The 15,583-nt window shown below is 37.8% G+C and overlaps 1 protein-coding gene across 1 annotated transcript in view; it reads right to left on the bottom strand.

Moving 5' to 3' along the window:
• LOC102801767 (uncharacterized) overlaps positions 1–7,943 on the bottom strand; it is a 64,172-nt gene extending 56,229 nt beyond the window's left edge. Inside the window, exon 1 of the mRNA XM_085505359.1 lies at positions 7,707–7,943. Within this exon, the coding sequence (XP_085361485.1) occupies positions 7,707–7,943 (237 nt within the window). The remainder of the gene's footprint in view (positions 1–7,706) is intronic.
• Positions 7,944–15,583: the final 7,640 nt, after the last annotated feature.

Below are 15,583 nucleotides of genomic sequence, written 5' to 3'. Positions count from 1 at the left end.
CATGAACGTGTCAATATCTCAACAATCCATTATAATATGACAATTCAATATGGCAATCTATTTCAATGTCTCACTAAAGAACAATACATTGTAATACTTCAAAAACAATCCACGCCAATGTCCCAAAAATTCATATCAATATCAGAACAATCCATTTCAACAAATCACAATAATTGATTGCATATCTCAACGTTTAAATATCCAAACAATTTATTTCATTCTCTCAACAACCCAGTTTTGTAAGTATCAAGGAACATGCACCACTGCTCTAAGCGTTCATTTATTACTTGTGGCACATATTGTTTGTATGCAAATTGGTAAACCTTTACTGTCACGTTGATATTTATATTAGTAAACCTTACAGTGTCATGAATAGACTTAATTAATATATGACTAATTAATTTGCATACGAAATTAGATAAACACATCATATGCAAACTATACATATTGTTTCGTGCAAATCGCACTTGTTTTAATTTGTACAATTACATTTTTCAAGTTTTATCAAAGAATGGAAATTTTTTACAACGCGATTATGGCATTGATTTCAGCTCGGCTTTCCTGTGTCTTTGGACGGCTGATCTTCGTTTACAGGGTATTACGTATTATGTTGTGTGGAGAGTGATTGTCCTCGTACAGCCTGCATCGGTCCATTACCAGTGCTATTTCTTTCTTTGTTCAGACCCATACACAATGGTAGCTGAAATAACCTGAACAAATTAATAGGATTACTAGAATGTTTGTATACAATAATTAATGGCACAAAAACGTGTGGAAATCATGAGTAAGCATACCACGCCGATTTAGTATCATATGGACTGACCATAACCAACGAGATCATTCTCGTTTAATAATTCATACGATCAGCACAGGGTTATACGTAGGGCTACCAACTCGGCAACGAATTGTGCAACAAAACAGATTCACGAAACTGAAAAAGAGTGGCCGTTTATTATACACTCACCTTGCAATTGCTGGTTTGAGTTGCCCCGAGTATTACGAATAGAACGTTGTGTTCAGAGAACTTTGACTCACAGAGATACAGGTCCGATGCATATGAATATACATTGGTTCGATACAGATAGAAAACTTTAAACATGTACGGTGTTGATCATAAATAATATTGCATCGTCGTGCGAACGAAATGTGCATACATGATAATAATTATGGTAACAAAAGCATGGTCCGTACACATGATATTAATAATTCCTATGTTGCTATTTCATGACACAAACTCCGAAGAATTACATATCTCATTGCGGAAGAAGTTCTATAAGTTTGTCCCCGCCATAACCTGAACCCCTAACCTAACCACCCATGTAATTCAATATGCCTCTCAAAATAACCAAACGTGTCCCGAGGGGGGGGGGCACATGCAAATAAAATGGGGGATGGGGCAGGGTTATGATTTATGGATGATGTGCCCTAAGAAATAGTATTCCCACATGTGCAAAACACGTTCAATCTCAAGGATATAATCCAATTCAAAAAAATCTGAATAAAGGTCCATGTTTGTAGGCAGAACCGACAAAACATGTACATGCATCTAGCAGCACGTGGAAAGTAGATGCACTTGTCATTGTGCAAAGTCACCGTATTAACTAATAGACATAGCATAGTTAACACGCGCGGATTTAGGTGAAGGCCAGGCGCCCCTGTCCTTTTAGCCCGCAACAAAATTAAAACCAATTGGCAAACCCAGGCCACCGAAGGTCTACTTCGGCCAAGTCAATTGGAGCACCACCCCCCTTACCGAATTTCTAGATCCGCCTGTGGTTAAAACACAGATGCTATAATTATTAGTTCCCATTCAGACGCAGTTTTGTTTTGACCTCCGTGCGTCCATGTGTGCGTGCGTGCGTGCGTCCGCGCGTGCGTCCGTGCGTGCGTTCGTGCGTGCGTCCGGGCCTGTATCTTAGAAATTCAAGATGGCCGAATGGCGGCCATTTTTGTGCTAAAAATCAAGCATTTCTCGGCTGTTTACAGATGGATTTTGTTCGAACTTGGTATATGCATTAGACATTATGGGACCTTAATGCAAATAATTGTGTTTTTCAGATTACATTCAAAATGGCCGACTGGCGGCCATTTTGTTTTAATGAATGGGCTTCTAGACCCATATCTCCGACTAGTTTTGACTGATTATGTTCAAATTTTAAATATTCATTATACATTATGTCATAGATGGACAGATATATTGGTTAGAATGGTGGTCATTTTTGTGCTAAAAAATCATCAAATATCAAGCATTTATGGATGAATTTCGTTCAAACTTGGTACATACATTAGACATTACAGGTTCCTGATGAACGTCATTTTATTTTTCAGATTGGATTCAAAATGGCTGACTGGCGGCCATTTTGTTTTAATGATTGGGCTTCTAGAGCCATATCTCTTAAATGCTTTGGCTGATTATATTCAAATTTTATACATTTGTTATATATCATGTTATATATATATACATGTATTCAAAATGGCTGATTTTGAATGCTGTTCCAGAGCAATATCTCTCAATATGGACAAGTACTTGTTTGACGATCAGATACAAATGTCAATCATTTTAATGTTAAAAAAATCATATTCCTGACATGGTTATATTCCAGCTATATTACTATAAACAAAACTATTTCTTAAATTTGATAACTAACGGGGACTGTGCCATGCATGGCTTGTTGATTAGAATAGAATAGAATAGAATAGAATAGAATAGAATAGAATAGAATAGAATAGAATAGAATAGAATAGAATAGAATAGAATAGAATAGAATAGAATAGAATAGAATAGAATAGAATAGAATAGAATAGAATAGAATAGAATGACTTCCACGTTACTGTTTTTAATTGAGCCAAACCATGCTTTCTGGAATTTAAAACCTTATCTGTAAACAGTTAGTCACTACAATTACCTCGCAGTGAATATAATTTATAGTTTACAGTGGACTTTTCTGCCCTGCGGATATTTAATGATATTTTCCTTGTGACCTTCGGTGATGTTCAATATATGTAACATTATTTACAGTTTGATAAACTATTGTAAAAAATGTGGAAATTGAAAAAAAGGCACAATAGAAATGTTCTTTCAATTGTTTAGGTCAATAGACTAGATAACAAAAGATTGCTGCATTTAATCAACTTTTTTATGGAGACGATCTGAATTTGTAATTATGACGAATGATACACGCATTATTTATCACTTCACGACCCCGTTCCAATTGCAACATGTTTATTTACCAATCCGTATGAATTAATTTTCATTTGAATTCAGATTGTCTGGACTACAATTCATATTGTTCAAATGTGTTTAATATTACAAAATATCTAAACCAACAAGTGACCAACTTGTGTATGTTAAGGCTAGTATGGGTATATGTTGATGTTTATTTATTTTTGTAAATTGACTAACAGGGAAAAACTTGTTACGACTAAAATAAGACTAAAGTTAATAAAACCTGTTAATATCTAAAAAAAAAATATCTATCGAATCGTGTTTAAATCTATAATAATATGGAAAGAAAGAACACCCAGTCTCATATACAAGAAGGGAATTGTAGATAAAATAATATACAAACATTTGCACGCGGAATTTGCAGACATAACCTGTAATGAAGAAGGCAAACTTCACTACATAATGGTGAATAGTAACGCGACGATTATGGAGCATCTTTTTTCGGTCATAATAATGTTATGAACTGCTTGTTGTCGACACGATATCGTTGTGTTGTCAACTGATTAACATTAATGACTACTGCTCACTAAAGATATACTTAGGTCAACTTAGAACCATCAGCAAACATCTAAATATCTAAAACATCTATTTTATATAGTGTGGTAAGTCATTAACGTGCAGCAATGGACACAGAACTGCTAACTCCATGTCAGTCTTATAGTGTACTGTCAAAGTCAAAAATAGAGTGACCACCCTCCCTCATGACCCCTCCCCATACTGTTGTAACTGACTGGTTCACTTAAAGTAAAGAACGTATGTATTCATAGTTTATGTGGACCACATACAATACAATGGATGACGTGAAAAACACGTGATGTTTAAAAAGTTAAGGAGAATACTTATATAGGATTAACATTACATATAATGTTGTGTACTGTGGAAGGCTGACTAGTCTAGACGCATTGTAAATTGTATAGCTGTACATTACAGATACATGAGTATGTCTATGTACTGTGAATTGCATACAGTCTCTTGTTTCGCGGTAACCAGGCCTTCGTGATAGCCCGGCTTACGCCATTTATGCACTCACATAATATTTTATCGAAAAACAAACAAACAATAGACTGTATGCAAGTCTAAATTGCTAGCAGCCGTTGAATCATATGCATAAACCTCATACAAAGTATATGCTGTGAGGGATACTTTGTTATTGTATGGCACAGCGATTTATATATATATGCAGGCTATTCAAATAATATATGGTCTATCTAATTTTGAAATACAGAAATGGCTACAAGCTAAACTTAACATACGTTGTTCCTTATCTTTATGCCCATCGCTCTACCGTCACTCGTGTGACTTGCTGTACAATAATGTGGTGCGAACATTCAATGACCACGAAATCTCGTGAATATCTGCGATACATGTAACAGAAAATTATATGGTTCAACGACTATATTGAATAATACATATTCCGCTGTCGCCTATGGAAGATCAATGCGTGTACGCTATTCATTTGGAGTGGTGGTTTTTGACATGGCAAAATACCGCCAGGTTATAAGACTATCTTGATTACGTTAATATTTGGTATTGAATCGGACATAGCAATAAGTGGCCATTCAGAGTATGTTTACAATTACAAGATTAAAACATGAATACCATATTGAAGTTTGAACAAGGCTGGGTAGCCATTCCGAGATTATAAGCGCAGCATATTCTCCATATGCCGCTTTACTGAGAATATTATTTGTTGGTTTAATCGGTATTCCCACGTATGAAGTCACTGTATTCACGTTTTTCATTCTGTGTAACTTTCTCAGATTTTCGGTCAACAAAATGTCTGTGTTAGTTACACGTCGGAAATGTAATGTTGATACGGCGAATCGCTGTACGGACTACTAGCCATGGTTTCGCGGCGTTTTTGGGTCCGGGTAGGTATTTTGCTTCGTCTGTCAATTATATATACATCGTCGACATTGTGTATATAATTGACAGACGAAGCAAAATACCAACCTGGACCCAAAACGCCGCGAAACCACGGCTAGGACTACCTGACTTAGATACGGCGAATCACTGTACGGACTACCCGACTTAGATACAGTGAATCATTGTACGCACTACCTGACTTAGATACAGTGAATCACTGTACGGACTACCCGACTTGGATATAGTGAATCACTATACGGACTACCTGACTTAGATACAGTGAATCATTGTACGGACTACCTGACTTAGATACAGTGAATCACTGTACGGACTACCTGACTTAGATACAGTGAATCACTGTACGGACTACCTGACTTAGATACAGTGAATCACTGTACGGACTAGCTGACTTAGATACAGTGAATCACTATACAGACTACCTGACTTAGATACAGTGAATCACTGTACGGACTACCTGACTTAGATACAGTGAATCACTGTACGGACTACCTGACTTAGATACAGTGAATCACTGTACGGACTACCTGACTTAGATACAGTGAATCACTGTACGGACTACCTGACTTAGATACAGTGAATCACTGTACGGACTACCTGACTTAGATACAGTGAATCACTGTACGGACTACCTGACTTAGATATAGTGAATCACTATACGGACTACCTGACTTAGATACAGTGAATCACTGTACGGACTACCTGACTTAGATACAGTGAATCACTGTACGGACTACCTGACTTAGATATAGTGAATCACTATACGGACTACCTGACTTAGATACAGTGAATCACTGTACGGACTACCTGACTTAGATACAGTGAATCACTATACGGACTACCTGACTTAGATACAGTGAATCACTGTACGGACTACCTGACTTAGATATAGTGAATCACTGTACGGACTACCTGACTTAGATACAGTGAATCACTGTACGGACTACCTGACTTAGATACAGTGAATCACTGTACGGACTACCTGACTTAGATATAGTGAATCACTATACGGACTAGCTGACTTAGATACAGTGAATCACTGTACGGACTACCTGACTTAGATACAGTGAATCACTGTACGGACTACCTGACTTAGATATAGTGAATCACTATACGGACTACCTGACTTAGATACAGTGAATCACTGTACGGACTACCTGACTTAGATACAGTGAATCACTGTACGGACTACCTGACTTAGATACAGTGAATCACTGTACGGACTACCTGACTTAGATACAGTGAATCACTGTACGGACTACCTGACTTAGATACAGTGAATCACTGTACGGACTACCTGACTTAGATATAGTGAATCACTGTACGGACTACCTGACTTAGATACAGTGAATCACTGTACGGACTACCTGACTTAGATATAGTGAATCACTATACGGACTAGCTGACTTAGATACAGTGAATCACTGTACGGACTACCTGACTTAGATACAGTGAATCACTGTACGGACTACCTGACTTAGATACAGTGAATCACTGTACGGACTACCTGACTTAGATACAGTGAATCACTGTACGGACTACCTGACTTAGATACAGTGAATCACTGTACGGACTACCTGACTTAGATATAGTGAATCACTATACGGACTAGCTGACTTAGATACAGTGAATCACTGTACGGACTACCTGACTTAGATACAGTGAATCACTGTACGGACTACCTGACTTAGATATAGTGAATCACTATACGGACTACCTGACTTAGATACAGTGAATCACTGTACGGACTACCTGACTTAGATACAGTGAATCACTGTACGGACTACCTGACTTAGATACAGTGAATCACTGTACGGACTACCTGACTTAGATACAGTGAATCACTGTACGGACTACCTGACTTAGATATAGTGAATCACTATACGGACTAGCTGACTTAGATACAGTGAATCACTGTACGGACTACCTGACTTAGATACAGTGAATCACTGTACGGACTACCTGACTTAGATACAGTGAATCACTGTACGGACTACCTGACTTAGATACAGTGAATCACTGTACGGACTACCTGACTTAGATACAGTGAATCACTGTACGGACTACCTGACTCAAACACGGTGGGGTACGGTGCCTAGCATACCTCGGACTCATTGCCAACTATTGGCGCCATATAAGAACAAAAAATGGCCCTAAAACGAGTGATTTATGAAGAATAGTTGCATTTAGTTCACAATATAGTAGTTTAAACTGATAACAGCGATTAATGTGGTCAAGTGTCGAATATGTTTTTCTTACCTAGTAACAGTCACCGATCTACCAATTATGTACTACTTTACGTATAAAACCGATTTACTACTATGTCGAGTGTGGCCATTTATGTTAAGACAAGTATGTAATATTGTAATCATGTAATATAATTGTATTAGCGTTTTACACCAACACAGCTAGAAAAACTCCGTAAAACATTTCAATGTTACAGTAGAAACAGTTGGGTCTGCCATGATTTAGCAGAAACTTAAATTAACGGTATTTTTTGCCAATAATTGTTAAGATATGCAAGTTAACTTAATTACTAAAATTAGCTTAATTAACTAACATTACAATGTTACAGTATCTAAGTATAGATGCTTACCGTCTCGCCAGTGATGACATGTAGACCTTCTTTCACTTTAGCAAAACTTCCTTCACCAAGTGTTTTACCAAGGAGATATTGACCCACCTTCTTAGTGTGTGAAAACTTTGCTATTTCATGGTGCGGTACAGATATGACGGGTTGAGGCAGTGTACTATTCACCACATGCAAAGCATCCTGAGTATGTTTCTTAGCTTGGTATGCCGCAGTCATCGCCGCTGTATCTGCGTTTGGCATTGTCGTCTATTACCACCTATCAAAGTAAAATGATTCGTTTTGCACAGAACTGAACGTTTTATTTCAATTTTGAAATTAATCACGTTCACACAGGTCGCGTAAATAGAATTACCATGGTGACACAAACTTGTGTTCAGTTGACTTGTCCGCCTTAACAGGTTAAATAAACCTATCGCGATGTTTACTGCAGCGTGTATCAGTTAACTGTGTTTATATGACGTCACACCGGTCAACCATTCTAGTGAGAATTCAGAATAAGTCAGTATTCCTTGTAAAAGAAGTGTAGACTTTGCCGTACAATATAGATAGGAAACCTCGCATAATACTGCTGTACTGATGATATACGTTTGTAAAGTAATTTATGATGATGTCATCTATATACGATAAAGACATTAACCATGCACAATGATAAGTGTTGTGGTCCTGATTACATTACAATGACCACTCACCAATGTCCAACGTCCCAACGGGCGGCTCTACGAATACATACATACTTATCGAATGACCTGCAGTATTATACGGCTTTACCTGCTCGACATTCGGTCACATAGTGCAGGTATTTTTTTAGAAGGTCACCTAGATGGATGACAATGTGAATTACCCATTAATATATAATACACAATAAATCAGATGAACCTTAATAAATACAAGATTGTTGCGACGGACACAATAGTTTAGATACAGGAATTTAAGCCATAGGTTTTGTATTCTCATGTTTACCATTCCCAGTATTCTAATATGAATCAAGTTGGTCTGCCTAATGTGATATGGCTACGGTGTATACGCCAAATTCGGTTGACATGGCAGTGGTATTACCATGGCATAGTTCTCAATTAAATTCCTCATAGACAATAATGTAAACACTTGAACCACATGGCTATTGTCATATAGAAAAAAATGATTTGAAAACTCCAATTTAAAAATAAGTATTGGGAAGCCTTAGATTTTCTTGAAAATACGGGGTTGAACAGATAGTGTGATATCAGTTCATAATAACAAATGATGTCACCAACCAAATTGTTACGTTACAGTTGTTCTAAACTCCATCGTATAATATACTGCAATATCTCATATGATACTCATAGTTTAATTATTTTAATTAATTTACAAAATTAGAATTGAATCAAATTTCATATACTTGATAGTCATTCTCAATATTACAGCTGAAATAATAGTCATCAAAGTAAAGATAGTAGAGCCATTCAGCGATCACTGTTGGAATTAATGAAATGTCAAATGCACGAAAGACCATGGTTATTGTGGCAACATTGTATGATATTGAATTTCATTAATGGTACAATGTTATGTTATTTGCCATGTAGTCGATTCAAAAGTTGAAAAGTTTACGCGGCCTACTGCTCACTCTAAATGTATCAGTCCGCCATTTCAAAACTTTGTAAAATTTCAATAACAAAGCATGCTTATTCTGGTATTAAATAAAACAGTATGATCTTGCAACTAGTTGTTTTCAAAATAGAGAGAATTACATTACATAATGGTGGTGTGAAAATTGTACACATCCATTGTGGATTGATGGGAGTGTTATTCTCACGGCATATACTTACATACAGCTATACGTGATATGCTGCCCAAATTTTCTGATTTCAGATTTCGAAAAACTATAGAAATTGTGCTTATTGAGAACAAATTTTGACAATATTTCTTGAAGTGAGTTCTGTTAACTCAAAACTCGGGTGTGATATGTAAGTGGGTCAATCTTTCGATACGAAATCAGTCGGTCAGTTCTAAAGTTGGGTTGTCGGAAACATCGATATTCATGTCATTTACAAAACATTGATATTTATTTTTCAAATTGACGTACCATTTATGTACATCCGTGCATTTATCGATGTTCATTTCAAATTGACGTACCATATATGTACATGCGCGCATTTATCGATGTTCATTTCAAATTGACGTACCATATATGTACATGCGTGCATTTATCGATGTTCATTTCAAATCAGCCGCTGTTTATAGGAAAGTCAATTAATGGATTAATTATTGACAAAATATTATTTGCCAAACTCTAGTTTTGAATTTTGGTTTTGGGTGTGTATTGATTGCTTAGTGACATGTACAATATAAGGCCCACTTCACCTACTACGCCGGGAGATGAGGCTGCCGTAAAAGGTGTGAGGGAAGAATTTAGGGCAGGGGTCATGTGATAAATGTGGGAGCGGTAATGAACAAAATGTATCCTGGGGGGGGGATTATATTTTATTTACCGGGTAACTATTGTTAGGATGCATGGCAATTGGACATAACAAAGAGGGTTATTAAGAATAATTTCAATTTTTAAAAAAATTATATAAACTGGGCTTATTGTGTTCGGCGTGGAAATTGTTGTTTTATACATATACAATATTTTCTATGTACTATCAGGGGGAAATTCTTCTACTCTCAGGTTCTCCACACGTGTCCGGGGGGGATCTCGTCTCGTCTCTATATCTCGTTCCCTTGAGGTACGGGATCGGGGAAGTCACTTCAGCTTTACAGTCAAATAAGACACACACAACGAAATACGTTTCAGCTCTCGTCTTAGTCGGTCAATCGAGCACTTTATAAGACACAGCGTCCTGGGGAAAAAAATCCCCAAGACTATCGCAAGGCTGACCCAAAACTCTCTTAGACTGCATCAACACTCGCCCCAAGGCTCTCCAGGACTGCGTCTGTTCTGCTGTACTCCCCAAGACCAACTAAAACAATGTTATTCATTTTCAAAACTCTAACCAATTACAAAGCAGAAGAAAGACTCCAAGGCGTAACCTTCAATCATACAGCCAATCACACTAAGTACTGAATACGTCATATCTTTTGATTAATCGTTCACTACATTAATAACTACGAATACCAACTGTCAGAATTAATAGTCAGAATAGCGACGGTTATCTCGTAATTAGTTCCAAATCACTAAGCCAAGTTCAGTCCAAAACTTCAAATAGGCCTAAACGATGACAGACATAACACAGCCATTCGCTAATAATCAACTAATTAAGTCGGCCAACAGATACGCGCAAACAAATTCATGACAGTACTTTGCTAACATAATATTGAGACATGTTATATCTGAATACATGATTGCGGAGAATTTGTAATTACTTTTGCTGCGCTGTCAAAAAGTTAATTTCTTTGCTGTTCGTATTTTTACATAACATTACAGTGTGTATTATATTCAATTTCAATAGTACAGTGTAGTACATTCTTTTGTTAGTTGGAGTTTAGGTTATGTATGTCTGCCCATTTCGATTTTGAGACAGTGATTGCCTTTGTTCTCAGTTTATTTTTCGTTGATGTTATTCTTACTGTAACCATTGATATCGTTTTTTCAAAATAATTCAAAAGATCTTTTAATTTGTCCAATATTTTTGATTGGGTTTTGTTATTATTGTTTCAGAGCGTTAATAAATCCTGATTGATTGATTTTAGCAAGTTTGGTTTCCACTTATTTGTACCATTGTAATACTCTTTTCGAGGGGTTCAGTCGGGGGAAGGGTGGATATGATTGATCTGCGGCCAGGGGATCTGAAGTCACCGGGGTTGAGGATGAAGGGGAATCACTCACTCGACTTGGCTGCTTGAGTACCGGGGTCATGGCGCATGTGTCGTGAGGTCAGTACGCATATATACACATTCACACAAGGCTTCGATACGAGACACGTTGTTGCTGGTTTCGCACTTGGTCTATTGCAACTGGAATACTTATACAATACTGAGATCTACTGACTACCTAAGTTATGGAAGCGGGTTGACTCTCTGGTAGTTGGTTGTTGTTGCGCCTACCGACGTGGACTTAATGTAGATAAGATTCGTTCCTTATGAACGTGATTGTCACTCCTTATAAAGGGAATCCTTATGTAAATTAAGTTGAGAGTGTCAAGTGCTTGTTTCTTTTGTTTTTGGAGAATGTATTGTATGACAGTAGCGTGTCTGGTGATAAACTCACAATTATTTGATATGTCACTAATATGTTAAAAGGTTTTGGGGAATTCGTATTAATTTAATTTATTTGTTGTGTCGTGGGAAAACCACGCTAGCCAAATGTCAATTGTAAAAGTATTGTTTTGGTACACGCAGCACGTGTACATAAAGGTGAATGCCGACAGCATTATTCTGATTGAAACATGTGACATCAATCTTAATTGATATGTGAATTTAACCCCAGCTCGTATTTGGGCTATGACATGTCATATCGCTCGTACTGACACCCGTCATAGACTTGGTCAGGATTCCCACGGGTGGCGCTTGTATTGAAACAATATCAAGCGTATCTTCACATTGCTATCTACAAGCGTGGTTTCTAAAATAATATCCGTGTCGCTTTTAGCAAATATGTGTTATATGGGCAGCTGACAGTGTATGACACCACTTGTAACAATATAATTCGTAAAACATTATCACCTGCGACAAATTTACCCACGATGTGGAGGTGCTAAATCAGTTTTGTAATTTGTATTCAATGTATTTTATTCAATGTATTTCGGGAAACTTATGCGGGTGCATTGAATCACTTTCCTATCATAAAGGGTGTTCAATTTGGATCACGTGATTTCGCTTATAAAAAGACATGTTACTTGAGACTTAGGAAGACACAGATATAGACCCAGGGAGACACACCGGAGGGGGACGGTCGATTCGTCCCAAATCACATTCGTCCCAAGTCGATTCGTCCCACAAGTCGATTCGTCTCAAGTCGATTCGTCCCACAAGTTAATTCGTCCCAAAGTCGATTCGTCCCACAAGTCGATTCGTCCCACAAGTTGATCGATTCGTCAGATTTAAGGTTAGCCCACTACTAACTCGCCAAATAAACACAAAAAATCCAAACAACGAACTGTTCACGTACACATCATGCACTGGCATGCGTAATTGTTCATTATGCCATTTTGTTTTTGCCGACGTTATAAACAAATACACCGTACACGCAACGTAGAGTTATTAGTTAATAAATACAAATACACCGTACATGCAACGTACAAGTTATTAGTTAATAAATAAATACAAACACACCTTACATGCAACGTAGAGTTATTAGTTAATAAATACAAATACATCGTACATGCAACGTACAAGTTATTAGTTAATAAATACAAATACATCGTACATGCAACGTACAAGTTATTAGTTAATAAATACAAATACACCGCACACACAACGTAGAGTTATTAGTTAATAAATACAAATACACCATACACGCAACGTGGAGTTATTAGTTAGCGTGTCAGTAACAGTTGGCATAGAAATTGACCCTGCTCAAGATCGTAACGCTGACCAAAAATTAAAAAAAATGGACGAATGTGAATTGGGACGAATCGACTTGTGGGACGAATGTGAATTGGGACGAATCGACTTGTGGGACGAATGTGAATTGGGACGAATCGACTTGTGGGACGAATGTGTTGGGACGAATGTGAATTGGGACGAATTGACTGTGAATCCACACCGGACCTAGTCCGCTTGTTTGCTCTCTGGGCTTGGCCGTTGGGCCAACGCCCAGATGCAACATTTGTACTTATCTGATGTCAAGACTCCGAATAAAGATCTCCGGTTCACACCATCCCCGTTTACAGTCTCAATCCTTCCCTGACACCATTTACTGTTAATTTTCTTGTTTAAATCTGCAGCTTTCTTTAAAATTAGTATTATTTGTATTCATTATACGATTGCAATATTTGATCATTTGTCTCTTGATGACTTTATCTAATGGGTATCTGTCGAGTTCTCCGTAAATGCCCATTTCGGGAGTATTTTTTGAGACGCCAAGTAAAAACCGACAGTAGCTTAGGTGTACATTCTCGATAGCAGATTTGTAGTTACTTTCATCTTCCCCAGATATCACTGCCATGAACGAATATTGGTCGGATCAGTTTATCGAATGGTTATTTTTACCTTTTGTTTATAACTTAAGCGTTCTTTAATTTAATTTCGTTTTAAGTTAATATTTTTTTCGTTGGGGCTCAGTACAATCCCAAGGTAATTGAAAATTTTAGTTTGTGTGATTAATTTCTGTTCCTTCAAAACAGTCAATTTTCAGATATTGGTGTATTCTGATAGTTTATCAAGATACGTCTGCAAACCTTCTTTTATTTCAGAGAGAATCACGATATCGTCGGAAAGTGGTGCAAAATGTGAATCTAAGGCGAAAAGTAGTGGGAAAGTGGTGCAAAGTGTGAAACTAGAGTGCGAAGAAGAGGGTAAGTGATGCAAAGTGTTAAACTAGAGTGCAAAGTAGTAGGAAAGTGTCGCAAAGCGTTTTCGAGTTCCTCAAATTTGTTTTTGACTTGTGTCACCTATAATCTGTAATGAAATAATACAAACGGTGTCATTATCCAATTTTCGAACTGCATTTATTTTCGCCGTAACTTTACATTTACGAAACATTTATTCGTGTCCCCTAAGAAAGTTTCCCAATTTTCTGCCTAGACATGTTTTCAACGAAAGCATTATATAGATAGGTAAAAATACAAACAATTTCACTAGCAGGAGTTTTATAAAAACCTACGAACTGAACTAATTGTGGTTTCTGATTTACAGGTGTTTGAACTGAGTCAGGTGTGAAATGGAGCCAGTTGAGTCTCGAGCAGTGATCCGGTTTTTGTATTTGAAAGGACGCACACCAAAGGAGACTTTGGATGAAATGAAAGCAACTGGTGATGATTCCCCATCATATGACCTTGTAAAAAGCTGGCATTATGAATTCAAACATGACCGGAAGTCTGTGAAAACAGCTCCCAGACCGAGTTGTCTCTCTTCTGCCATTGATGAGGCATCTGTCCGTCAAGTTGAGGCAGCCATTTTGGAAGATCGACGCACTACTGCTCGCCAAACAGCCCAAGAGGTCAAGATTAGTACAGGGGCTGTGGAAATATCATTCATGACCATTTGCATATGCATAAGGTGTCTGCCAGATGGATTCCCAGGTTGCTCAACCTTTCCAGAAGCAAGAACGCGTTGAGTGCTCGAGGATGGATTTGGAGATGTGCCAAGAAAATGTGTCAAAGTTTTTCAAAAGACTGATTACACAGGATGAAACTTGGGTTTCAATGCAGTGGAAGCACTTGGACTCACCACCTCCGAAAAAGGCAAAAAGCCAGCTCTCCCCTGGCAAGGTCATGCTCACAGTCTTCTGGGACTAGGACGGAGTAGTGATGGCAGATTTCCTGACAAAGTGTACCACAATCACGAGAGCCTATTACGCTTCAGTTTTGATGAAATTAAGAGAAGCTATCAAAATCAAGAGGCGGTCCTCCTGCAGGACAACGCCCAGGTCCACAACTCACATGTCGCCAGATCAGAAGCACGGGCGTGTGGCTATGAAATCCTCCCCCATCCCCCTTACTCTCCTGACCTTGCACCCTCTGACTTTCATCACTTCCTAGCCATGAAGTTGTTTTTGAAAGGAAAGCGTTTCCCAGATGATACAGCCTTGATTTCTGAAGTTACGACGTGGTTGGAGAACCAACCTGGGGTGTTCTACAAAAAACGGTGTCTAGAGCTGCATCAAACGATGGGAGAAATGCATAACTTTGGGTGGTTCCTATGTAGAGAAAGACTACTAACTGTGTCAAGTTTTATTAATCTCCTGTTATGGGAAATGGGTCAGGAGCATTACTTATTGAACGCCCCTCTTATGGGCCCGA

The sequence above is a fragment of the Saccoglossus kowalevskii genome, chromosome 11, assembly GCF_978046115.1.
Source record: "Saccoglossus kowalevskii chromosome 11, keSacKowa6.1, whole genome shotgun sequence".
In the NCBI taxonomy this organism is placed as follows: domain Eukaryota; kingdom Metazoa; phylum Hemichordata; class Enteropneusta; family Harrimaniidae; genus Saccoglossus; species Saccoglossus kowalevskii.
The sequence above is the reverse complement of the archived record's forward strand: the minus strand, read 5'-3'. Positions and strand labels throughout refer to the sequence as shown.